The 26,582-nt window shown below is 39.8% G+C and overlaps 1 protein-coding gene across 5 annotated transcripts in view; it reads left to right on the top strand.

Annotated features, from left to right (window-relative positions):
* The window catches only part of Clasp1 (cytoplasmic linker associated protein 1), a 269,273-nt gene that overhangs the window by 125,872 nt on the left and 116,819 nt on the right, over window positions 1–26,582 (top strand). For all 5 annotated transcript variants that reach the window (XM_077802326.1, XM_077802325.1, XM_077802322.1 and 2 more), the window contains exons 9-10: window positions 22,593–22,745; window positions 25,306–25,379. In XM_077802326.1, the coding sequence (XP_077658452.1) occupies window positions 22,593–22,745; window positions 25,306–25,379 (227 nt within the window). The remainder of the gene's footprint in view (window positions 1–22,592; window positions 22,746–25,305; window positions 25,380–26,582) is intronic.

Below are 26,582 nucleotides of genomic sequence, written 5' to 3'. Positions count from 1 at the left end.
GTGCTGGATCTCGCTGAAGAAGCATGTGGGTGGAGAGTTTGCTGATGCTTAAGTTGCTGTGAGTAGGTATAGCTTTCAGAGCAGTGTTTTTATTTGGTACCAAGATCACTGACAGTCATGACTGCTGGGAGAGGTAGGCTGTTCTCCTATATTCTGGAAAATGTTTGTGATTATTGCTGCTTGACTAGGCAGGAAATAAAATTCTTAAAATATTTTATATTTTGGGAATGGAAAATCATGTATGAAATGTAATAACTGCAATGAATGTTAATTGAATTTAGATGGAGAAAATTATGAAACAGTTGTCTGAACATCAACGTTAGCAACCTTCAGACTTAGGAGAGGAGGAGGAGGAGGAGGCAGAGAAAGCAAAGGCTAGCTGGGTTTTCATCAGCTTGTTTACTTCATATGCTTTTCATTTTTCTGTGGTCTTATGTTCACAGTATGTAGGTTTTGAAAATGAATCTGTTTTTGTAGTTACTGGGCATTTGTTAATAAGCCTAATGCCTTTAAAAAGAATCTACTGGGTAGAAATAGCTAAGTTTCAAGAAGAGTGTAGAAAAGCAAAGCACATATGAATCAGCGGTGGAAGGATGCTGTTTCTATCTTAAGAATCATTGTTTAAATTTCTTCCTCCCTTCAAAGGGAGAATCTTGTAAATGCCAAAGTGGAAAAGAACAACTACACAAGAAGTGTTTTCCACAGTCTACTGAGTAGCCATCAATTTTTCCATGGAGGTTTTTACCCATCATTCAAGTGATTCTGAAAGGCTGTGTGAACCACGTTTGCATTTTGAGCAGAGGGGATTTGATAGGATGGGACAACTTGTTTGCTCTCTCGTCCTCGTGATGCTTTTTCTGGCAGGCTTTCATTTATTGTCTCTGAAGGGTATTTCCAAACCCTTCCACTGAAGCAGGTATTCCGCAGAGTGAAATTGTGCACAATAAAAAGTGTCTGTTAGTCTCCCACTGTGGGGAAATGGGCACACATCTGGCACTTTTGCTCTGTGCTTGTATTGTAGGGGACTGCTAAGGATGTATATTTCTGTCGACTTAGGTTTGGCTGAAACCAAAGTTAAAAGTTTGGCTGAATGTTGCAATATTGGAAAAAGCCACATTTCTGGTTATTCTTACGACGGGAATTTAATATACAAAGTGACAGTATGGCTTTTGGTTTCATAGCTCGCTGTAGTATATTCTATTTTCAGGGTAGGCTGCTATCGGAAATCAATACCTGGAGTAAGAGCATTAAATAATTTATGCTCTAAAGTGTCTTTTCTTTGGAGGCTTGTATTTGAGGTTTTGAAAAGTGTGTGACTTAAAAGTACCATTAGTCTGAAGTTGCATCTTGTTTTGTTTTAAACAACAGCACATTAATAGGGGTGGCAACTGTTTAATGTTAAAGACTGGAGAAAGCCTTGTGCATCTGAGTTAAAATAAAGACTTTTTGCATGGTATTTCGTTTCAAATTGCCTGCTTGGTCACTATTACCCGAGATGCAAGCTTTAGCAGCATTGCTAACTTTTACCTTAAGTAGCTGAGCATGTGGTAGGAAACAAGAATTAAAGGCTCTTCCTGTAGCAATGGCATATTTAAATCATTTATCAATCTATACTTAGCCAAGGAACCATTGACCATCCTCAGATTTTAATATCAGCTATTCTCCCACCATGTGTGGAGTGTTTTAGTATTTTCAGAACACTTTTCCACTTTTTTTTTTTTAAATGATCCTCCTGGCAAGCAAACCATGAGAGGAGGCCTGCAGCGTCAGGTTTTCTTAATTGTGTCAGTGGAGGGACCGAGAGAAGGATCCTGAGCGTTTAGTCTTTAACCAGTCCTCCTGTTTGCTCTGCTCCTGTCAGGCTGAGTGTTGTCTGCCTGCTGTCGCGCTCAAACCTGGAGTTGATTGTTGGTTTCTTTGATTCTGCGGTTATGCCATCAATAGTTACTGTAGGGAATAATTAGAAAATGAAAGCATTGAAAGAAATATTATTAAAACAGGAATTTGCACCCTATAACCAAAAGATTGCTTTGAAAATGTGATGTTCCTTGTCAGTTGTTTGCCTGGTAGATTCGGGAGGCAGATTCTGGGAAAGAAAATTATGATTCAAACATGATGAGTGTGTTTCTAGAAGCAGTTTGGTGTTCATGTAGGAGAAAATGTGGAGAAGATGGACAAGGGCCTTCTTGTGTACCTTGCTAAGAAGCTAAGATAACTTTTCATAGAGTTAAATTTTAAAAATGGAGTGAGTAAGGGAGACTGATCATGGTGACTAATAGGAAAAATATAATTTCAGAATGCAGTATAGTCATGTAAGTGAGATAATATATCTTTAAGAGAAATTCACCAGCTTTTCTTCTTCTTCGTTTAGTGCAGACTGGTGTGAATCAGCCAAAAAATATCACCAGTCCTTTAGGAGGCTTTTGAGATTACTGGTGTAGGCGAATGGATTGTAAGTGCCTTCAGGGCTGGAATGAGTGTGACAGTGGAGTCCTTCCATGTGGGAGCGCCCCTGTGCAAGAGCAGCCTGTCACCTGAGCAGGCAGCTGCTTGTCCATTTGGGTGTCCTCTGGTGCAAACTGGAGTTGGTGATTCCTGTGCCACCTTGAAGAGTAGATAAGAGGATACATGCAGATGGTGGGCACAGGGGCATTGGGCCTGGTACATGGATATCATTCCACTGTAGGTGATCTAATGAGAAGTGAAAGTTGGACTTAGGTGTAAGATATAGCTTTTTATAGACATGGAATGCTAGCTAAAGAAAGCAGTCTTGCTGGGTCAGTGGTGCACAATCCCAGTGCCTCAGGAGACTGAGCAAGAAGATGCCAGCCTCAGCAAGCAAGTTTGATGCCAGCCTCAGCAACTTAGTGAGGCCCTAAGCAACTTAGAGAGACCCTGAGTCAAAATAAAAAATAAAAATATCTGAGGCTGTAGCTCAGTAGTAAAGCATCCCTGGGTTCAATCCTCAGTTCCAAAAACAGAGAGAGAGAGAGAGAGAGAGAGAGAGAGAGAGAGAGAGAGAGAGAGAGAGAGAGAGAGAGAGAGAGAGAGAGAGAGAACACACACGAGAGAGAGCAAGTTGCAGAATCAGAGCTAGAAGAAGCTGCCACCCACTTCCCAGATCTTGGTCTCTAATACCACCAAACCTCTTGGGGGAAGTGGCTGATTCCAGAACCGGAGCAAGGACTATAACAAGATAAATACTTTATAACCATGCCTCTCACGTGCTAGGCAAGCACTCTGCCACGGAGCTACAGCCCGGCCCAGTACTGTTTGATTTTAACCCAAAATATAAAATAAATATTTGTAAATCCATACTGTTAAGCTAAGTTGCTGACGCTGGACTTGAACTCTTTTTTTGTCGTTTTTTTAGATATACATGGTAATAGTGTGTATTTTAACATTATACACACATGGAGTATAACTTATTCTAATTAGGATCCCATTCTTGCAGTTGTACATGATGTGGAATTTCACTGGTCGTATATTTATATAAGGACACAGGAAAGTTATGTCTGATTCATTCTACTGTCTTTCCTATTCCCATCCCCTTCCTTCCCTTTGTCTAATCCAATGAATTTTTGTTCTTCCCTCCCCCATCTTTAATTATGTGTTAGCATTCACAAATCAGAGAGAACATTCGGCCCTTGGTTTTTTTGGGGGTCTGGCTTATTTCACTTAGCATGATAATCTCCAGTTCCATCCATTTCCCAGCAAATGCTGTAATTTCATTTTTTAGGCTAAGTAATATTTCATTGTGTGTGTGTGTGTGTGTGTGTGTGTGTGTGTGTGTGTGTATATATATATATCATATTGTCTTCATCCATTCATCTGTTGAAGGGCACCTAGGTTGGTTCTTACAGCTTACCTATTGTTAGAATTGAGCTGCTGTAAACATTAATGTTGGCTTTGAACTTGTGATCTTCCTGCCTCAGCCTTCCAAATTGCTGGGATTACAGGCCTATGCTACTGCTCTCAGCTTGTTGTACTATCTTTACAACTTTTCTGTAAATCTAATACTAATCCAAAATTTTTATAATTAAAAAAAAACTGAAGAAATAAGGGGGTTGGGAAATAAGCTGTTTATTTTTGTTTTCTTTTGTTAATATCTGAATTATTTAACCATGTTTATAGTGCATTAATTTTGTTCTGTGAAAAAGGTAACAGTTTATCTGGAATTTGGGTTATGTCTTCTTACTTTATTATTATTTTTTTAACACACTGAGTGTTTGAAACATCTAGTGTCATTTATTTAAAAAAAAAAAAAAAAAGCTTAGTCATGGAAACCAGTAAGGTAACTATTTCAGTAACAGGAAAAAGGAATAATTTTGGTAAGAGAAAGGAAGGAGAGAAGAATTAGGGTAACTTCGATGAGACAAGAGGGGATGTGGAAGATGGTCAGGGAAGGAAGTTGTGGGAGATGGTCAGGGAAGAGGGCAGGATAAGGACAGTGTGTTTTGGCTTGGGTGACTGGTGGTGAGACCAACTGATGTGCATAGAATTTTGTCAGTGGGTTTGTATCTTTGGGGCTGCTGTTAGAGGATTAAGATTGAGTAGACCATTGGTCTTTCTTTTAAAAATTGTCATCTTATTTCTCTGTGTCTTTTTATACAGAAGTTATGGTTATTTGTCTCTAGCTAAGAGGGTTCCTGAGAATGAGGTCATTAGAACAGAGAAGGATGTTCGAAGGGTTATCTGCACAAAGGGCAAATCGCTCTTGATATAATGACTTTTAAGTATGAGGAACTTTCTGATAGGAACCCTTTCCCAAATTCAGCTCTGAGTTTTTCCAGTTGATTTGCTTTTGTGCCTACATAGTTGCTGTCAAGAAGAATTGGGTCAGGGTGGGTACAGTGATAATTAAAATGACATTTCCAAAAGAGTGCAAGGTGTAGATCTGATGCCTGTAGGTTTGGGATGCTGACATTAAATATAACCCTTTCAGGGCAAATTCCCAGGTAAAATAAGGTCAAAGGGAGAAATCGAATATTTAATCAGTAAAAGGATACACTGTGATTTTTTGTGAATATGACTTTCAGAAATTATTTAGGTTTTGAAATTCTAGATGTTGACTCCTGGAAGTCCAGTTTTAACTTTTAGTCATCAGTATACAAACTTTGTTCATGTATGTTTTTTCTTTTATGGCTGAACCCAGGGCCCTTGCTGAGGTGTTAGTCAAGCTCCCCACCCCTACACTACACCCCAGCCCTGTTTCTGACCCTTAAAGTTGCTTAAACGTCTACCCTCCTCATTGAAATTTTAAAAATCAAGTCAGAATATGCTCACTTAAAATAAGGCCTATACCTTTTAGTACTTTTGTGAGGGACAAATGGCAATATCAGTGCCCTGCTACTTTCTAGTATACTACCACGAAGGAGTTTGATGTTGTCATCATTGTAGTTATTATTTTGAGTCACCAGTTCTTGTTCACTGCCTGTGGCCTGTGCTCTCATTAGAATACACTCCACTTTACTCTTCACTCAGCTTAACAACTTGCCCAGTTCTCTGGTCACATTGCAAAGGCCTCCTTGGGACTGACTACCTTCCCTGGATGCCGGGGGTCTGGATGTGATTTGAGTGTGCCTCCAGGTTTCCTGGTTGAAATTCATTTATTTCTACTTTTTATGTTTTGGTACTGGGAATGAAACCTAGGGGCGCTTTGCCACTCAGCTAGGTTCCCAGCCCTTTTTTATTTTTTATTTTGAGACAGAATCTTGCCAAGTTGCCGAGACTGGCCTCAGATTTACGATTCTCCTGTCTCAGCTTCCCAAGTCATTGAGATTATAGGTGTGTGCTGCTATGTCTGGCTTTCTGGTAGATATTCAATCTGCATTGTAAAATATTAAGAGATAGAAACTTGTTCTGACTGTAGTATACAGAGATGGAGCCTGTGGGAAGTGTTAGGTTAGGGTCATCAAGGTGTAGCCACCATGACTGAGTCCTTTTTATAAAAAGAGGGAGAGAAATCAGAGGACATGCGTGCACATTCACAGCTCCTATTTCAGCTATGGGCTACTTTGGAACTCTGCCAGCAAGAAAGCCGGACTAGATGTGGGTCCTTAACCTTGGACCAGAACCATGAGCCAAAATAAACCTCTTTTCTTTATAACCTATCTTGGCCGTGGTACTGTTCATTGTCAACAGAAAATGGATTAATATACTAGGCTTCTGTGGCCTCTAGGAATTTGTTTTCCCAAGGCTCATGGTACCAAGGAGTGGTCAACTTTGTTAGAACAGTGACAGATGCTTGGCTTACATGATTGCCAGCAGCCAGCCCAGTGCCTGGTGCAGGTCAGATGTTTAAAACACATCCTCTGCATACATACAAGAAAGGCTTGTGAAATGATCCTCATTCTACAGATGAGAAATAAGCTCAGTAAAAACGCAACTAAACTACAGGTTTTACTAGGACTCCGAAGTTGGACAAGCTTTTTGAAATCTGTGTACTTTTCACCACTACAAGTGCTGCCTCCAAAGGCAAAGGTTATATGCGGAAGACTGACTTCCAATTATTGTTGCGTTTTCTCCTGGTGAATCTTGGTGAAACTGCACATTGTCACATTGATTTTACCCCATGCCCAGAAATGCCAGAACTCTTATTTAGCACGGAGAAGTAGAGCTCTGAGGTCAGGAGACTTATTATTGGCCTGTCCCTATGATGGATATTCACAATGAGGCTATTCTGGGTTCCAATGAGGCAGGAGCTGAGCCAGCCCTGTCACTGCTGGCATGCCACAGGATCATACAGCTCCTTATGCTGGGCCCAGATGACATGCTGACCCTGTCAGGGAAGACACATGTACCCACAGACATTTGGGGCTTAGTGGATTCACTGAGCAGTCAGATGGAAAGTTCTTTTGACATGATTAGTGGGGTTTAATGGTTCTTCCACCAGGTCAAAGCTGAATAAGTAACCGCATTTGCTTTAAAAATTTTGGGGAGGGAGAAAATACCCCACAATTAACTATTTTCTGTATTCAAGTTAATTTCTGGTGTCTTCATTTTACTTGGGTTTCTTTGTATACAAATGAAAATTATGTTCTCATGTGGCTTCCTATATTCAGTTTTCTGCAGTCAGATCAGCTGGGGTGAACTGCGTGTAATGTGCTGGTGGCCGTGTGGTAGAGGATGTGGCAGGGAAAGAGAAGGGCACCATCTTATTGTGGGGCTCCTTTCCTGCTGAAGGAGCAAGCCCTGTCCTGTTTCTACTGAAGGCATGCATTTGCTTCATTGCTCATAGCAAATTGATAACTCCTTCCTCCCCTTCTCCCGCGCCTACTGTGAATTCCCCATCAGTGACAGAGACATCTGAGGAATCCCTGCCTCTTCAGATGAGTCTATGCCTTTAGCAAAAGCAACGTGGTGTGATTGTCTTCCCTGGGCCACCCTGTCCACCGGGTCTCTCACCACCCTGTGCCTTCTCCACTCTGTTACAGAACATTCTCCATTTTCCTTTATTGTCCTTATCACAGGTTTGTGTCTACAAATGTCATTGTATCTCTTTGTACAGAAAGTTCCCTGTGGGCAGTTAGCAGGATTTGTTTATATTCCCAGGACCCAGATAAGTGCCTGAAAATGTAGTAATCACTCAAGTAGTTTTTGAGTGAATAGACAAAGGAAAAAGATGATTTTTCAAATCAAATAACAGTTAGCCTCCTATTCCTTCTATAAATTACCTTGACTCTTCTTTCTTCAAGGAAATTCATGCTGATCTGGGCATGATGGCGCATGCCTGTAATCCCAGCAACTTGGGAGGCTGAGGCAGAAGGACCACAAGTCCAAGTCCAGCCTCAGCAACTTAGAGAGGTTCTAAGCAACTTAGTGAGACCCTGTCTCAAAATCAAAAATACAAAGGGATGTAGTGGGGACACATCCCAAGTGGGGACATCCCCAGAGTAGGAGAGCTCCTGGACCTATCTGTATGCAGGGGAATAGCTCGCTGGTTTGTTCATTATCCCCTTACAAAAATTTCTTGTCCCTATTACTTGGGTTCTTGAATTGTCTTTTTTGAATTCGTTCTAGCTGTGTGGCTGCTCAGCTTGGCAGGGTGCTTCTGAGTTAAGTAGGATGTGCACACATTTAAAGCATTTGACCTTCCCAGTTAATGTTAAGTTCTTCAGTGCTGAACACGAGTAATGTAGTGAGTCACTTTGGGAGGTTGGTAGGAGGGCACTGTGGATCCTCTCTGAATTTATTTGGTGTGTTCTGTATTCATATGGCAAGTCCTGTGCACGCCCTCAACAGAGCATCACCCTGAATCATAACTGCTGCTACTTTTATGTGTCTGTTCCCATGATGGATTGCAGGCTCCAGAGGGGAGGAGCTGTGACTCTTTTTTCTGCATCCTAGCTGCCAGCAGAGCACCTGGGACACTGTTGCACTTCATAAAGAAACACCTGAGAGCTGAAGGAAGACAGATGCTCAGGTGTGCTGTTGGCATGCAGAGGTGGTATCCTCCCAGCCCTCCCAGGGTAGGAAGAAGCATGGTTCACACTGGTTCCCTGGGAATCTACCTGAGCTTCAGTATAGCAGTAACAAAAGGGTTACTTTGAGACTAAGTCATGTCTACAGTGACCCTGTGCCTGGTCTTGAATTCCACATTACAGGAGGCCATAGAGGGTTTGGAGAAAATTTAAAGAATCGATGCCACTTGGTAGAGGCATATTCTTTACTTGGCTTTTTTCTTTTCCTTACAAATGAAACATTTCTTTTCTTGTAACCCCAAGAGAATTATCATTGTGATCACCAAGACTTCTTGACAATGGGACAAATGGATCATCTCCCTTTGAAGTCAGCTCTAGAAAAGATGTATTGACTGTGCCTACCTTTACTTCTCAGTCATGTTTGTACGTTTCTGTCATCTGCCTGAATTAGTTGTATACTCTTTAAGAACATTCCAAAGGAAAATTCTATTGCGAATTCTTTACCTCCATTTGCATGCTTTAAAGAGCTTGTTTTTTGTATTCAAAAGTATCAAACAAATCATTAGAGTCTAAATATCTGCATTTTCCCGTACCTATGTCTTCATATGTATTCTGTCTAATCTGCATGAAATCTATTACTGTAGAACAAAGATTAGTTGGGTTGCAGATGGCACAGGCCCATACTGCGTGGTGTGAGTAAAATGGAGACTGAATTGACTTGAGAGCTGAGAGACCTGATGGTGGATCCTGCTTTCCCCGGGGACAGAAGCCTTATATCAGGCCTCGCTTCTCCTGCCTTCTCTTGATCTGCTTTCTTTTGCTCTGCTCTGCTCTGCTCTGCTCTGAGGCAAGTACCTTAAAGCAGCTGCAGGCTTGCCCCTCAGTTCCTAGTCCAGAAGGAAGAGAGGTTCTAGAATTCACTGCCTTGGTGGGTGGGGCAGAGCCTTGACATGTGTTTCCAGGTCCTGATGGCTCTCCATTCCTTGAGTAGGGAGGGGTGTGTTCCCTCTGAGAGGGAGGAAGATTGGTTGCCTGAGAACTGCTGGGGGGTTGTCGGGAGAACAAGGGGCTTGATGTGGGTCAGCACATGGGAGACAGTTGTCCTTTTTTTGCAGACAAGGAAGCCTACTGTCCCTTTTTCTTTTTTAAACCCCATCTTGAGGTTGATTCCAGTGGGGGCTGGGGGAGAGTACAGGCTTGTGACTAATAAAGCCAGTTTATTGCGCAGTGGGAGCTCCGCATTTCTTCTTGGAACCAACAGGTCCATTCTAGGGCTACTCTGTTTTTGCACAGCGCCTGCGTCTCTTCTGGGGCTCTCCTGGCCTCCTTATTGTCACCTGCTCATAAGAGATTAAGCAGCAGCCAGGACATTTCCACCTGACTGACACTTATAGAATAATGGAGCCTTGGTCTGCCCCTGAAGCAGTACTCAGTGGCTTCTGTCCTTGTGGACTCTGAGCTCCAGCACTGCCTCTAAGGAGCAGGTATTGGGGGGATCTTGCCTCCTGCCCACCTTTCATTTCATTTTTCTCTGTGGTTTCTGTGGGGTCTTATTTGCATGTCTTCTTCTAGCTGCTTCTCTTCGAACAAGATTAGTAAAACCAAAGTGAATGAGTTTTCTTGTCTCTGTCTCAGCTGTCTTCTTGCTTTGTTTGTACTGGTGGTATCCTTGTGGAGATGGTTTTAGCTTTCTGCCAGAGAGCTCTTGGCTGAAGGAAGGGAAGGTGATCCCTCACCATATGGCTGGGAGTGTTTCAGATTCTCGTTCTCTGGGGAAGGAAAGGATTACTAGTCCCCAAAGGGCAGGAGTAGCACTCAGTTAGCCCCTGCATAGCTTCCATTGTATCCTTTCCATTTTTGTACTGAGAAAAATGTCAACATTTCCAACCAGGCTGAAAAATTTTATATGTCCCATTTTCTTCTTTTTCTTGAAAAATTTTATATGTTCCATTTTCCTCCTCCTCCTCTTTTTCTTTTTCTTCTTCTAAATATTTTTAGTTGTAGATGGACACAATACTTTTATTTTATTTAGTTTTTTTTTTTTTTTATTGTAGTGCTGGGGATCAAACCCAGTGCCTCATGCATGCTAGGCAAGTGCTCTACCACTGAGCCACAACCCATGCCCTATTTTCTGATTAAAGCAAATGCATGTTTTGGTTTTCTAAACAAGGGAGAGGTTTTTCTTCTTATTCTTCTGAATGTATATATAGAAATAATTTGTTACAGAGCACAGTTAAATAGGATTGGTCCTATTGCAGAACTGATGCATATTGACTAGATTAGGGGAGATGTCTATATTCCACTCCTCATATTTTTGTGTACGTGTATTTTTTAAATTTTTAATTTGTTACATGACGGTAGAATGCATTACAATTCATATTATACATATAGAGCACAATTTTTCTTATTTCTGGTTGTACACAAAGTAGAGTCACACCATTCGTGTCTGCATACATGTACTTAGGGTAATGATGTCCATCTCATTCCACCATCTTCCCTACCCCCATTTCTTCCCCTTCCTCCCCTTTGCCCTATCTAAAGTTCCTCCATTCCTCCCATGCTCCCTACCCCATCCCCACATATCAGCATTTGGTTTTTTGGGGATTGGCTAATTTCACTTAGCATTATTTTCTCCAACTCCATCCATTCTCCTGCAAATGCCATGACTTTATTTTCTTTTAATGCAGAATAATATTCCATTGTGTGTGTGTGTGTGTGTGTGTGTGTGTGTGTGTGTGTATATATATATATATATATATATATATATATATATATATCACATTTCCTTTATCCATTCATCTACTGAAGGGTATCTAGATTGGTTCCACAGTTTAGCTATTTTGAATTGTACTGCTATAAACTTTGATGTGGCTGTGTCCCTGTAAAATGCTGTTTTTAAGTCCTTTGGTTATAGCTGGAGGAGTGGGATAGCTAGCTCAAATGGTGGTTCCATTCCCAGTTTTCCAAGGATTCTCCATACTGCTTTACATATTGGCTGCACCAATTTGCAGTCCCACCAGCAATGTATGAGTGTACCTTTTTCACCACATCCTTGCCAGCACTTATTGTTGTTTATGTTCTTAATAGCTGCCATTCTGACTGGAGTGAGATGAAATCTTAGAGTAGTTTTGATTTGCATTTCTCTAATTGCTAGTCCACTCCTCATATTTTGATGGAGGAAAAATGTAGAAACTTTGAAAAAGCTGAGTACTATGATGTATGCCCCCTAGCCACTTAGGAGGCTGAAGCATGAGAATCACAAGTTTGAGGCCAGCCTCAGCAACTTAAGTGAAACCCTCACCAATATAGCCAGATCCTGTCTTGAAATCAAAAGGGTAGGTGGTAAAGTGTCCCTGAGTTTAATTCCCACCTCCAAAATAATAACTACAGCAACAACAATAATAATAGGAAAAATAAAAAGAAATTTTGAAGAAAAATAGTCTTTTATCCAGACACTAACTCAGTGTGGTTTGTGATTTTGATGCCTTTCATAAGCATCCTCCAATTTAGGTTAAGATTTAGGCATCATCCAGCTTAGGTTAAAATGAAAAGCCAGGGTGCCACATGGGCAAGAAATATAGTCGCTAATCAAGACCTCCGGAGACCAGGCAGGAAGCAGGTCTGATTTTATTGCACAGTTACCATGTATTATACTCAGACAGCAGCTAAGCAGATTATAGGCAGCCACCAATGCAATGTCTGCTAACTGTCCTTGCAGTAGCCAATTGAGGAGTGAGCCGTGAAGCAAGCTCAGGGATTACAACACATGGTTTCACCTCAGGGCTGTACCTACCCGGTAAATGGCCTGCCTCTCACACGCCTAGTGCAAGGGGCGTGGCCTGCCATTCGGGCGCCCTTACCAGAAGCCATGTATGCAGTACTCCATGCACTTGTCCCACAGTGTATGTCTTAACATTCCTTTTGTTAAAGTTCCTGTGGAGTATTTTATTTTCCTTGCTGCTGGTGTTGAACTGTTTTATTTCATTTTTGGACAGTTCCTTGGTGATGTGTAGAAAACAAAATTGATTTTTGTATGTTGGTTTCATATTCTGCAATCTCACTGAACTCATCTATTGGTTCCAGTTTTTTCTAGTGAATTCTTTAGCATTTTCTGTATAACAAGATCATGTCATCTGTGAATTGAGGTGGTTTTATTCTTATCCAATCTGGATGCATTTTCTTCTTCTGATTTGATTGTCCTGCCTAGAACCTCTAGTACAATGTAGAGTAGAAATAGTGAGAATGGATATCTTACCTAGTTTCTGGTCTTAGGGGGAAAATACCCTTAAGTATTGTTCAGGTGGTATGTTTTTGTAGATGCCCCCCCCCACCCAGTACTATGGATTGAACCTAGGGGTGCTTTACCATTGAGCTACATCTACAGCCCTTTTTATTTTTTATTTTGAGACAGGGTCTCTGTAAGTTGCTGAGGCTGGCCTTGAACTTGCAATCTTCCTGCCTAAGCCTCCTGAGTTGCTGGGATTACAGGTGTACATCACCAAGCCAATTTGCACATGGTCTTTATCAGGTTGAGAAAATTTCCCTGTAATTCTTGGTTATTGCATTTTTAACATGAAAGGGTTTTGAGTGTTGTCAAATACTTGTGCTGCGTTCAGAAGGTGTGTTGTTTTTGTCTTTTGTTATGTTAATATAGTATACTAAATTAATTGATACTGCATGCTAAACCAACATTGCATTCCTGGGGTAAATCACACTTGGCCATGGTGATAATTATGTTTTTATGTTTCTTGGTTTGGTTTGTCAGTTGTGTTTAAGAAAAACAAAGTGTGTTTTTATCTTCTGCCCTTATACCACAACAGTTAACACTACATAAGACCCTGAGATGACCACAGACACTGTGGGGGTTTTTCCCCATCAACAAGCAAGCTGGGCTGCAGCAAAAACACAAGTTTCCTTTTCCATAGGATGAGGGCTCAGTCCCCAGGACTGCCACCATTTCAGACCCAGTCACAAGCCCAGGCCTCCAAACTTTGACTGACCAGCTACAAATTGGGTTCTCGCAACTCACTCCTGAGGTTCAGTTAATTTGCTAGAGTGGCTCCCAGAATGCGAAGAAACACTATACTTAATATAAGTATGGTTTATTATAAAGGATATTTTAAAGGCTAAACATAAGCAGTCAGGAGAAGAGTTATATAGGGCAAAGTCTGGAAGGATCCCGAGCTCTGGAGCTTCTGTTCCTCTGAAATTCAGGTGCAGCTTCCTACAAGCCTCCACAGGTGCAGCTGGCCAGAAAATCCCAAACCGTCCTTTGGTGATTTCATGGAGACTTTACTGCACGGGCAAGATTAGAGCATGGATAGCCGTGTCACGATGTGATCATAGATCAAAAGAGTATGAGCTTGTGCTAGTAGACTGAGTGAGGAACCTGGCAAAGCCTGTCTATTTAGAGTCTGTTGAGGGTCTTGGCCTTTGTGTCGAATTCCTTCTTTATGGGCATGGGCCAGGACCACTTCTGAAATGGAGATCGCATGACCTGCCAGAACGATAGGGAAAATTTCTTTTTGTGTAAGACAGAGAGGCAGGGGTAGATAGAGTCTATTTTTACTTTCTATTAACTGCCTTGAGGAAGAGAAATCCTAGTTTCCATGGCCTTCCTTGGGGAGAAAATGGAACAGGTGGAAGGAGGGCAGGAGAAAGTGAGAGAGCAAGAAGGAGAGAGACCTTGCTTTCTGAGGCCTGCCTCTGGGGCCTGAAGTGTTCCAACATTGTTCTGCTCACTGTGGAAATAACAAGGGTTGTGGGATAAAACACACATACATAATGCATACATACCATATCACATCACAGTAGTATTTTGTTAAGAATTTCATCTGTATTCATAAGGGACATTAATGATTCTAAGAAATTATCTTAAGTACAAAATTTCCATAAGTAAGCAACCATCTGCTATAAGGATTGTGCAAAATGATGATAGAAAGCACTTAGCACTGTGCCCAGCACAAAGTAAGTGGCCATCTTGTGTAAATTCCTTTTCCCAGTGGTCTTCACTTGATGTTATGACTCTGGATTGAATCCTGGCTTCATCCATCTTCCTGATAGCAGTACAGCTTTGAGTATATTGTTTCTGAATGTCTTATTTTAAAAATATGTTTTGATCTTTAAGATTGGAGTAGAACAGTTCTTCCCTCTTAGGGTTATCAAGAGGATTTAATTCATAATATGCAAAACCAAGCATAGGGCCTGGTACATGGCTACGTAACTCTTGTTACTCTTAAATGTGTCAACTACAGTGGTGTGTGTGAACAGTGTAATAAATTTTATTAAAAATTTATTAGACAAATATTGATAAGAAAAATATTTACTAAATATTCATAAAGGGCAAAACATTTTTTGTGTGTGCATGTGTGTATAAAATGGATATATTTGAGTGCACCACAGTCCAGAGATGCATATAAAATAGCTAGCATTTTAATTCTTGGAGCTTATAATTACTTAACCACAGAACTTCAACAATTAATTTAAAAATGGGTACATATTCTACCAGAATAAAAATAAATATAGAATAAATATAAGTGTAAATATATATTTCTTTCTGGTAGCAAATCAGTGAACTTAAACTATTTTGGGTTGTAATTATCTACTTTTTTGTTTTGCCCTCAGATACTTTTATATCTTTGACTTTATCATACGCTCTGATTTGAATGTGGTTTGAGTGTGCCTGCCAAGGGTTTATGTGTTGAAAACTTGGTCCTCAGTGTGGTGATGTGAGAGATGGAGGAACCTTTACTAGGTGGGGTCTAGTGGGAGATGATTTTGTCATTGATGGCACTGTCCTGGTAAGAAAACAGTGCTGGTCTTAGAGTCAGCACTTTCCTAGAAAGTGATTATTATAAAAAAAGCAAAAGACCAGTCCCTCCCAACCTGGCTACTGCCCCGCCATGTGGTCATTCTTGGATGCACTCCACCAGGATGTGACACAGCCCTCACCAGAGGCCAGGTTGATGGGGCTACCCGATTGTGGACTTTTAGCTTCCCAAACTGTGAGCTACGTAAACCCCTTTCTTATTAAGTATCAGCATTAGGTACTTTATTATAGCAGTGAAAAATAAGTTAATACATTATGTAATGAACCCTTATGCAGTTTTAAAAAGAAATAAAAGCTCCTAAAAAAAAGATATGTGAAGAAAAGTTTGCATTCATTTGCAGACTTTGTTTTTCTTCATATGGACTGGCAGAATTCAATGTTTGAATGCCTACTGTGTGTTGTATCCCCCACTCCAGGAACAGAGAAATAGCCCATATCTGCAGATGACTGTTTTCAGTGTAGGATGCAATAAATGGCACATATGTGACAGGTAGCAGAGAAAGGCATTGTTGACTCCTTCTGGACAGACCCAGGCAGGATCTCAGAGGAGCTAACAGTAGGTAGGCTGGTGTTTTCCAGAACACATCAGGATGTCTGGTACGAGACTTGGATTCAGCAGAAACAGCTTTTGCAAAGAACAGGAAGGAAAAAAATTAGGGGATGTTTGTGAAGAGCGGCTACCCTCTGGGCTTATTATGGTGTCTCTGCACCCTCTTCTTGGGAGTGCTAATTATATTCTAGCTTCTAGGCTCCTTCACTTTTTACTCCCTTGGAGGAGAATTTCAGTAGCAGGGAGTGGGTGAATCTGAAACCCTGTTAGGAATATTATCTTATCTGCGTCCACAAAGTGTCCTGGATAAAGTGAAGCAGAGATAGTTGTCTTTGCTTTGGAGAATGAGGAATTTCCTCCCCCTGAGGCTTCCACCAGGCTAAGTCTGCCTCAAGCAAAGAGAGGAAAAGAAAGGCTTTGTGGCTTATGTCCTGGCCTTCCCGCAGTTGGGCAATGAATAGACATTTCTTAGTTTTTGTGATGTTTCTTTTTAAATTTTTTGATGCTAGGGATTAAATCCAGGGATGCTCTACCACTCTTTTTTATTTTTTGAGACAGCATTTTAAGTTGCTGAGGCTCGCCTCAAATTTGCTCCTGCCTCAGCCTTCCAGGTCCCTGGGATTACAGGCATGCACCACCGAACTGGCAGTTTCTTTGAGTCCTTGTAGATGAGTGTTTAAATTTTCCAAATGGACAGTATCATCTAGAGCTTGCAAATCCAAGTTCCAGATACCAACTTGAAGTATTTCTTTACATTCACATCTCTGCCACCCACTTACTCAGATCTCTGGTCACAATGGTATATAATGGTCCTTTAGATCATTTTTTTTTTTTGGCCCATAAAATCTATATGGCTTGTTGCTTTATGGCTTTGCCTACCCAGCCTGATTAAAATTCAGTTCCAAAGCAGATGGATTCTGCTAAGGGATCCTGAGGGACAAGTCCCACAGATGTCTGTGCTTGTATTCCAGCCTTTGTGTTTCTTGCACGGATTGTTTCGTATCAGTAGTTGTTAATCAAGGCATGCGGTTTTGCTTCCCCTTTCACTGTTTCTACTTAATTGGATCACTAGGAGTGGGGTGTTTGCAGCTGGATGAAAATTTCACTGTCATTCTGTAGAAACTTCTAGTTCTGTAAAGAACTAGAGCTTAGTAAAAGATTAAAGGAGGTGACTGTGAACTGGAGACTGCAGTTGGTTTACACCAGATTTCCACCCCAGACTGTCAGATAAGAGAAGTGTCAGTCAGAAGGCAGTGGTGGCTGAAGATAGAATTAATGATTTCTCTGGGCTCAGAGAGAACTTATCTTTCTGTAAAACAATTTTCTGTGTGTAACATATGTTGTTGTATTGTGTGAAAAATTTTAAACTAGTTTAACAGCAGAAGATTGCATAGTTAAAAATACTCATTTTCACACGTTTTTGTCTTAGTTAAAGAGAAGCTGTATACTAACAGATGTCTGCTTACTGGAAAAGCCTAAAGAAATGGAAATTTAAGTGGCTAATAGAGCTTGGTATGGACGGATTTAATTGAGAAATGCTGAGATATGTTAGAACCTGGGACTGGGGACTGTGAGCCTCCCCGTCTGGGTTGATCGCTCTGTAACACATCCAGTTGTAGATGCAGCTTATTGCCCAGTTAAAGAATGGCCCATTCTACACAGGAAGTTCCCAGCTAACTGAAATTAGGTACCTTTCTTACAGCCCAACTTCCATTTTAATTTGCTTTAATTTCTGAGTGTCCCAAAAGCTGGGAAATACAGACTAAACTTCCTTTTCCACGGTATGTTAGTTAAGTTTTCAAATTGTAGGTTCCATTGGCTTTCATCCTCCAGACATTTTCCAAGTGAAGTACCTCTAAATTTAAAGAGTGTGCCCAGTTATTAATTTGGAAAGTTTCCCTGAATTTCTAATACAGGCAGGAAATAGGAACTACTCTCTTCATTAGTACACACATTGCATGAAAAAGAATCGAATCTTTCGATGCTGGTCCTGGGTGGTTACTACCAGTACCTGCTGTTGAGCAGCTCAGTTACATAGATGTCATTTGATCCCTGTAATGTCTGTGCATTTTACATAGTTTGGGTGCAGAGGTTTTTCTGTATATGTGTTTGTGTTTCATAGTTTTTGTTTAACTACCAGACTTCGAACTGTCACTTCTTACTAACATCACTTTGCTTAACCCCTACAACCCCCTTTTCATTATCCCTATAATTAGTTGTTTCTAATCTGCTTAGGAAATCAGAAAAGTGAGCTTGTTAGATTCATTCCCAAAGGGTAAGTAAAAAGACCAAGTAGGACTGTTAGAGCTCAGTTTTAAAAACCTTGCCAACAACACCCTGAAGGCATTTCCATGAGTTGCCCTGAGTGTTGTGTCTTCTCAGTGAAGTGTGGCATCTTCAGTCTTGGTCAAGGATGATCAGCTTAAAATCGATTTCATTTCTGCACACCTTAGCTCCCCTGTCAGTTTTTTATTTTGTGTGTGTAACATATGTACATAGCAATATATATCATCATTGTAATTTCACTGGCCACCAGCTTATTTTATTTGCCCAGAACAGGCTATAAAAAGAATGAAAAATAAATGTCAGGTGTTTCATTTTTGTTTGAAGCTTTCAATTAAAGTATAATTAAGGTATTAGGATAAAGTCTTATATTTATTCACATAAATTCACATTCACCATCTCTACTATTCTTCATTTCTTTATGTAAATCCGAGTTTCCAACTGGTATGTGTTTCTTTTTGGCTGAAGATAGTCCTGTAACATTTCTTGGAGTGTGGGTCTGCTGGTGGCAAATTGTTTGTTTTGTTTTGCCTTTATTCTTAAAATATAATTTTAATGTTTATAGAATTTTAAGATAATAATTTTCTTTCACTATTTTCCATAAGTCATTCCATTGTTTTCTGGCTTAAAGGGTTTCTAATGGAGTCTGATGTCATTTTGTTTGTTATTCTAAATGTAATGTGTCTTTTTTCCGCACTAATTGCTTTTCACTTGTTTTAAGCAATTCGATGATGAGGTACCTCCATGTGCTTTTCTTTGTATATGTTTTGTTTGGTGTTTTTATTTGGGTATGTAGGTTCATAGTTTACAATAAATTTGGAAAAGTTTTGGCCACCATTTCTTCTCCTTCTCCATCTCTCTCTTTCACAATATTGGGGATTAAACCCAGAGTGTTCCATTGCTGAGCTATATCCCCAGTCCTGTTTTCTTATTTTTAATTTGAGACAGGGTCTCACTGAGTTGCACAGGCTGGGCTTGAACTTGTGATCCTTTTGCCTCAGCCTCTTGAATGGCTGGGATTACAGATGTGCACCACCACATCTGACTGGCTATCATTGCTTAAATCTTTTCCTGCCCTACCCAACAACCCATCCCCCCATCTTGCTGGGAGTACAGTGTCATCTGTGTTAGGCAGCTTGATATCCTTCTGGCTTATGAGACTTTATTCCTTTCATTCTTTTACATCTGCTTTGTTTCTGTGCTTAATTTTGGATAAATTATGTTTCTATGAGTTAACTTCTGACTTTTCACATTTAATTAAATTTTCATTTCCAATATTCTTAAAAGTTTAAAGCTCCATTTCATCCTTTTGAAATTTCCCTTTCTCTTATTGTGTCAGTATTTCTTTAATATTGAGCATAATTATATAAGCAATATGTATGTTTTTATCTGTGTCATTTTTTAGTTGGATACTATTTTCTGATCCCCCTACTCAGATTATGGACCATGTTTTCCTGCCTCTTGTTATGTTTAGGAATTTTTGTTTAGATGTTTTATGTTGTGAATGTTACATTTTGGAATTTCAGAATTTTGTTATATTCCTTTAAAGAATGTGATGCTTTGTTTTAGCAAAACAGTTAAATTTATTTGCAGACCTGTCTAATCCCCTTGAGGCCTGTTTTTAAGCTCTTATAGGGGCAGGTTTAGTGTATCCTTCACTGCAAAAATAATAGCTCAACTCCAATATAAGATCCGACTCTGGGGGTCTCTATTAAATACCTTGGATAAGTCACTGAAAATGTTCCTTTCTGGTTAATTGGGGCTTGAACATATTCATACTCGATTGTGCACTTTATACTTTACTGGTTATTTTTCACGTTATAAGTGCAGTCATAAGTTGATTGTATAGCTCACCTTGCTGCTTTCTGTTCTGGGGATCATAGTTCTGCACTGCCTAATATCCGGTATCTGAAAGTTTTTGTTTTATATATTCTGACTGGTTTCTTAGAAAAGGTTAAGTCTGATCCTTGCTTGTTGCATGCAGAAATCCCAGGGATTTCATTAAAATTGGTTCATTGAAAATTATTTTTAGTAATTAAACACAGTTCTAAATAGTATGTCTGTGTGTGTTACAAGACTAGACCAAACATAATTTACACAAATTTTGGAGTGAAATATAACAGTGTTTTCATCTCCCCCGTTGATTTTTAAATCTTTCCCACAGACTGAATCTGTTCCTGTTCTAAGCAAAAAAAGAAAGCAGTTCTTCAGTGTGTTCCCATAATGACAGAGGCTCAGGCACTCTCGGAGCTCCCAGGAGGACAGATAGGTTTCCATCAGTCCTTGTCACTGCTAATGCTTGCAGTGCTCAGCTGCTGATCTCTCTTTTGCCTTGTACTTATCCTTTATATTAGGTCTAGATTTTCCTCTTGGGAAGGAATTTATGAATGTGCTTTACAGTTTATGACTCCATGTGGAAGTCTGTTTAATAGAAACTGTACACGTGAACCAGTAAGAAATTGATGTGTGGATTGAAAGAACCCTGTTGAAACAGTTTAGTGTGGTGAGACAATCTGGGAAATGTGAAGCTCAGAGAAAGGAGTTGGTTTACATAAGCATGACTTTGTAAGGATTGTCTCCCCTCCCCTTGAGTTGAATAAACTAGTAATTTGAAGTTCATTGTTGGTGAGTTTTAAGGCACACAGGGCTTTTGAGTAAACATAGTCTTGGCTTTTGATAGTTTAGCTAAGAAGCAGCAAGGAGAAAAGGATGCCATTTTTATCTGTTTTTGTTGTTTGGTTAACAGTCATTTACTTCAGGTCTATTGTTAATATTCTTAGTTTTCTTTTCTGTTTTTAATTACTCCAATTTCACTTAGCCTCCTAAATGACTCACAATTGCTGCATAAGCTCGTGGGGACTTGGTACATAAGCATCATGATAGTTTTTATTCTCCATCATTAAAATGTCATTTGTACACATGTTGATTTTTAAGGACCCCACCCTCCAGTTTTTCTTTTTAATTTTAATTACAGCTTGAGGAGCATTGGTTGGATCCACTGCTGCTTAGAAAATTTTAATGTATTTATCAAAAAATGTAGCTTCAAGCTGGGCATGGTGGTTCATGCCTGTAATCCCAGTGGCTGCTAATGGCTGAGGCAGGAGGATCACAAGTTCAAAGCCAGCCTTAGCAAATGAGGTGCTAAGCAACTTAGTGAGACCCTATTCCTAAATAAAAAATACAAAATAGGCTTGTGGATTTGGTTCAGTGGTTGAGTGCCCCTGAGTTCAATCCCTGGTACTCCCCACCCCGCCAAAACTTTACTGAAAGAGAAATGTAGTATATGTAATATAGAGGGGACTTTTTTTTCCCCCTTGCCTATTTAGTTGGTTTAAGTTTTAAATTGATAGCATTGAATGTTGGCAAGGATATGGCTGTATGGATATTTTCTTGACCTTCTAGGAAAATGTACACATTTATATGACCCATCTGAAGACAAATTTGGCAATATACATTAAATACTTCTATACTTTTGACCCCATAGTATTATTATATTGGTTTTTGTCCTTGATACCAATCCAATAATGAGGACACGGTCTCAGAAAAAGGAACAAGGTTTATTGCTTTGTTAGCAAAGGAGAAGCCAGGGGACTCCTGTCCCAGAGGCTGTGATTCTGTCCATCAAGTGGAACAAGGTACTTTTTAAAGAGGTGGTTCAAAGGCTACATTCCATGTGTTCTCTGTTGGAGTTGTGATTCACTTGTTAATTTGGAAGATAGTCATTTCTGAGATCTTCTGCTGCCATCCCCAAAGTCTTCATAAATTACTTCATTCCTTTGGTGGGGGTGTACTCAGGGACAGATAACTCTGCCTAGGAGGTAGAAGAAAGGTGATTATGTTTTCCCTGATATTAGGGAGGGGAAGAGATTAGGGAAGAGTAGGGAGAGAGGAAGAGAAAGAAACATCCATTTAAAAAATATGTCTCAGTGACTGAACAGCAAAAGCTATATTCAGAGCGTAAAGTGCACCACTGTTACAGTATTGCTTCTAAGGGTTTCTTTCTTAGAATTGTTTGAAATTAAAACAAAACATACATGTAGAAAGGTATTTATAATTAAGGTATTATTTTTAATGGTAAGATATTAGGAACACCCCAAATGTCTAACATTGTGTGTTTCAGTATGGCATTTTCTATTTACAAAGTACCTTTCAACCATTAAAATGGTTCTATGAAAAGTATTTTGTCACAAAGGAAAAATTGACAGGTTTGAAGTCACCAGTATTTCTAAATGATACATAGTCTTTTCACTTTATTTAAAAATGCATAAAGAGTAGTCTGAAATATTTTCCAAACTGGGAGTGGGAGGGTGTTCTAGATATGGGAAGGCAGAGACATGATATTTGCGGCTGCACTCTGGACTTGCCAGGCCTTTCCAGACCCTGACAGACACCTCCATTTCCAAAGGAGCAGGCAAACCATTCATCTCTAAGGCTGATGGTTATATTATGTGTAAGTGAAGAAAGTGCTCTCTTTTTTAAAACAATGACTTCTGTGCTTACTGTTAAGATAAAAATTTTGATGATGAAGATTCCGTGGATGGTAATAGACCTTCCTCTGCCAGTTCTACGTCATCCAAAGCTCCTCCAAGCTCACGGAGAAACGTTGGAATGGGAACCACCCGCCGGCTTGGGTCATCCACTCTTGGATCCAAGTCTTCAGGTAAGACCAAATCCCGTGTGGTGTTATGGGGCCAGCTGTGCATGGTATTTGCCTGCAGTGTCCCTCAGAAGTGAACTCTAGGCTCTGAGAATAGCACATTATGGCTTTCTGTCTTCAATTGAATTAACACTGTGCTGATAAACTGGTAGGATCTAAATTTAATGTGCTGTGTGGATCTTTGCCACAATCTGGTGAGGCAGAGCCTATAGGAGGACAAAGTGAATATAGAGGTGAGCATTCTTGAGGCATTATTAGATCATCTGGATCTAGTCTTGCCTAAAACTGACATGAGACTTTTTCGCCAATTTCTTTTTATCAAGACTGAGAATATCCAGAAGTGAGATTGGACCTTCTGTCTTTAAAATATACTCTGTTCTCTATAAGTAGCATTATTGCTTGCAATACCAGCATAGATATGGAATTAAATAAATGATAGATTAGGTCTTTAAAGCTCTAAAAGTGTATTTACAATGTCTTCTTCCATAAATCCCTTCTCTCTCCTCCCCTCTAGACTGTCTGATCTGTCGTTATTCTCAACTGCCATTTTGCTGTCACATTTTAGATTTACATCCAAATTTCCTTTTTACCTCTAAAAATTGTAAAGCCACTGCTTTTAGAACTCTGCTATTTTTTTTTTTTTCCATTGAGGTCTGGGAATTGAATCCATGGACCTCTGCCACTGAGCAAGATTCCAGAGCTTCTTATTTTATTTTGAGACAGGATCTTGCTAAGCTTACTAAGCCGGCCAGGCCCTTGTGAACCTCCTACCTTGACCTCCCAAGTCACTGAGTTACACCGCTCACACCATGCTCAACCTTGGCATCGGACTTTTGAGCCGTGGTGGTGCAAGGGAGGAATCCCACCAGTCCCAAACTGCCAAAGCTGACTGGGCTAGGTGAAAGCTGGAGGAAGCATTAGCCTTAGGATGCTGCCTCTGGATGGCCTTTCCTGGACTGGCTCCAGACTGTGGGTGTGTTAACTAGGTTAGCTTGGCGCCACCCTACTCCCACTCCCGCCAGAGCTGTCCTGCCAGCAGAAAGTGAAATTCAAAGTAGGGACTAAAGGAAGCATTGCTTTGTTTCTTATGTTGTTATTCCCAGTTCCTTTTAATTTGGGAAGTGTATTTTTTAAAATTAATTTTTGGTTATTGAGCTTAAATTCACTTACTATAAAATTAAATTCTCTTACCATTAAATTTTAAATGTAACATTTTTAATGTTTCATCTACCTTGTAGCAGGTATTAGAACTTTATTCCTTTTAATAGCTGAACCATCTTTCTAATCTTTTTTCTTGGTCTGTTCTTGGGTAATATCAGTTAAATAAAGAAAGCTTAGAAAACTTCTGCATGATCAGAATCCTGTTTTCCTTCCCTCCCCTTACCTATACCCCTTCTAGAAGTTTCTCTGGGTAAATTATGCAGAGACAGCAGAACTGCATTCCCCATAGGCCCACTCTCGCCCTTTCTTCATTTTGTTTAATCCCACAGTTGTGACTTTCCTGTTTAGCTCTGGCTTGTCAGATTCTTTGGGTTCAGAGATCAGCACTGGTCTTTGAGTCTTCTTCCCGGCTTGGGTACACTGTACTGTGCCTGATGCAGGCGAGGCGCTCAGGATCTGTCTGTTCAGTGGGATCCCAATCCTTGTGTTAGAAATGAGCACACACAGCGCCACATCATGAGGTGTGGCTGCTATCCATTTCTAGTGAGTTTGTCAAGGCAGTGTGAGTACTCTTCAGTAAGAGTGAGGATACTAGTTTACTGCCTGGAATTATCTATAAAGTCCTTTTCTGCCTAGGAAGTGTGTCAGGACCCCAAACACCAGATGCATATTTGATAAGAAGCTCTTAGAAAAGCAGTTAGACTTTCCAGTGTAAATCATTAGTAAGGGTTTCAAAGACCTTAGATACCAGTTTAAAAACCATTATTATGAAAAAGCAGACTGATAAAAGTATAACCTAATTTTCATGTGTGAAGTTCACATTAGCAGAGAGAGATAACTTTTTCCTGACGGTAACAATTAACTTTTAAGTACACAAAGCATCTTAGAACAGCTTATAAGGGCAAGGCTTTATAACATATGCTAAAATTAATTGGCGTGATTATCACAAGTTTATGGGAATGGAAATATTTTGAGATTAATATAAAGTTGGAATGAAACTGCAGTTCTTTAGATGTTGTTTGAATAGTCCACAAATTTATCATGCTGGACTAATAATAATAATAAATAAATAATAATTATTATTAATAATAATTATTATTCCCTAAAAAATTGAATTTTCTATTATATCTGTTTATAAGGAATCCTTATTAATGCAATATATATTATCTAAATACTTTAAACTGCAACTTTCCCTGCTTAGTCCAAGTGCACTTAAATGAATGTACATAGTATTATAAAATTACTATATTTTTCTAAATTCTCTCATCATTCTGAGTCTTCAAAAATGTAGGTTTAGTTATGTATATTTCATCTTTCTCCAGTGTATATTTTACACATTGTTTGTTGTACATTATTTCTGTTTTTAAAATTACTTTTTTTTTTTTTTTTTTTTTTTTTACAGCTGCAAAGGAAGGTGCCGGTGCTGTTGATGAAGAGGATTTTATTAAAGCATTTGATGATGTACCTGTAGTGCAGGTGAGTAAAGATACTTGGTAGGATTAAAAACAGGGTAGAAATGTTCTTCAAATCTCACCTTTAAAGTATGCCTGTATAGTCAGCTTTATGTTACTACAACAAATTCCTGTGGCAACTTTCTCTTTATACAAAAAGAAAAGGTTTATTTAGCTCACTATCTTAGAGGTTCAAAGTCCAAAGAGTGTAGTGTAGTACAGGCTCAGAGAGGGCCACAAACCATGACTGCATTACTTTATGGTGGATGGCCAGAGACAGTGAGAGCAGGCAAGTGATTACATGTTGACCCAGGAACAGAGAGAATTGGGTGGAGCCAGACCCAGGCTTCTATCATAGTTACCTCTTATAATTGCCTTCAGAGGGTCCCCACTCAGAGAGGCAAGGCCCTCCCCTAGGCCCCACCTCCCAAAGTTCCAGGACCTCCCAGTGGCACACCTCTGGGGACCAGACCTTTAAGACATGGACCTATCAGCAATACTAATCCAGACCATAGCACTGCCAGATGCTGAATTCTTTACTGGGTTTGTTCGTTTTAGCTCTGGGATCTGAGGTGCAGATTAGAAAATGTTGGAGCCTTTTAAATGACTGAAATGTAGCAAGTCAAGGCCCAAAATGATCTTTCATTAAAAATAAGAAAGAAGTTGGTTCTTCTAGTGTTTTGTTTGTTGGTGAGGTTAAAAAATAAATAAACAAGCATGTTTATTTGGGGATCTATTTTAGAAAAACTATAAACTTGAGGAATTTAGTATCTGAAAAGCTATTGAATGGTTAAATAAAAGCCTAATTTATACTGTCTTTGATGCTTCACTTAACTACTTAACAGATGTATTAAAGTATTTGTAAAATTTGGGATACAGTCAAACATTTTTTAAACTTGTGCTTCAGTACCTACCATCATTGACTGGAGGGCTGATAATGCTTTCTCAGTCTACTTTAAGTGTGCTCTGGATTCCTGTAGCACTTACTGTCTAACAGCTTTCCCTGCCACCTGATAATCCACCTGTGCTTACAGCAGGTATCGAGCTCAGGTTCATCCTGCAGTACTTGACCCTCTCAGCATTTTTGGTTGATGGTACCCTACCTGTCTTATAGTAAGACTGGGGATAAATGAGGAAGTAGATATAAAAGTGTTTAAAATTACAGGTGTAATGTGATATTTAAAGCAATAACATGAGTAATAAGTGACTCATGCGTCACTGTTTCTCT

The sequence above is a fragment of the Urocitellus parryii genome, chromosome 1 (assembly GCF_045843805.1).
Source record: "Urocitellus parryii isolate mUroPar1 chromosome 1, mUroPar1.hap1, whole genome shotgun sequence".
NCBI classification, from domain to species: domain Eukaryota; kingdom Metazoa; phylum Chordata; class Mammalia; order Rodentia; family Sciuridae; genus Urocitellus; species Urocitellus parryii.
Note: the sequence above shows the minus strand (reverse complement) of the source record. Positions and strands in the feature narration are given on the sequence as shown.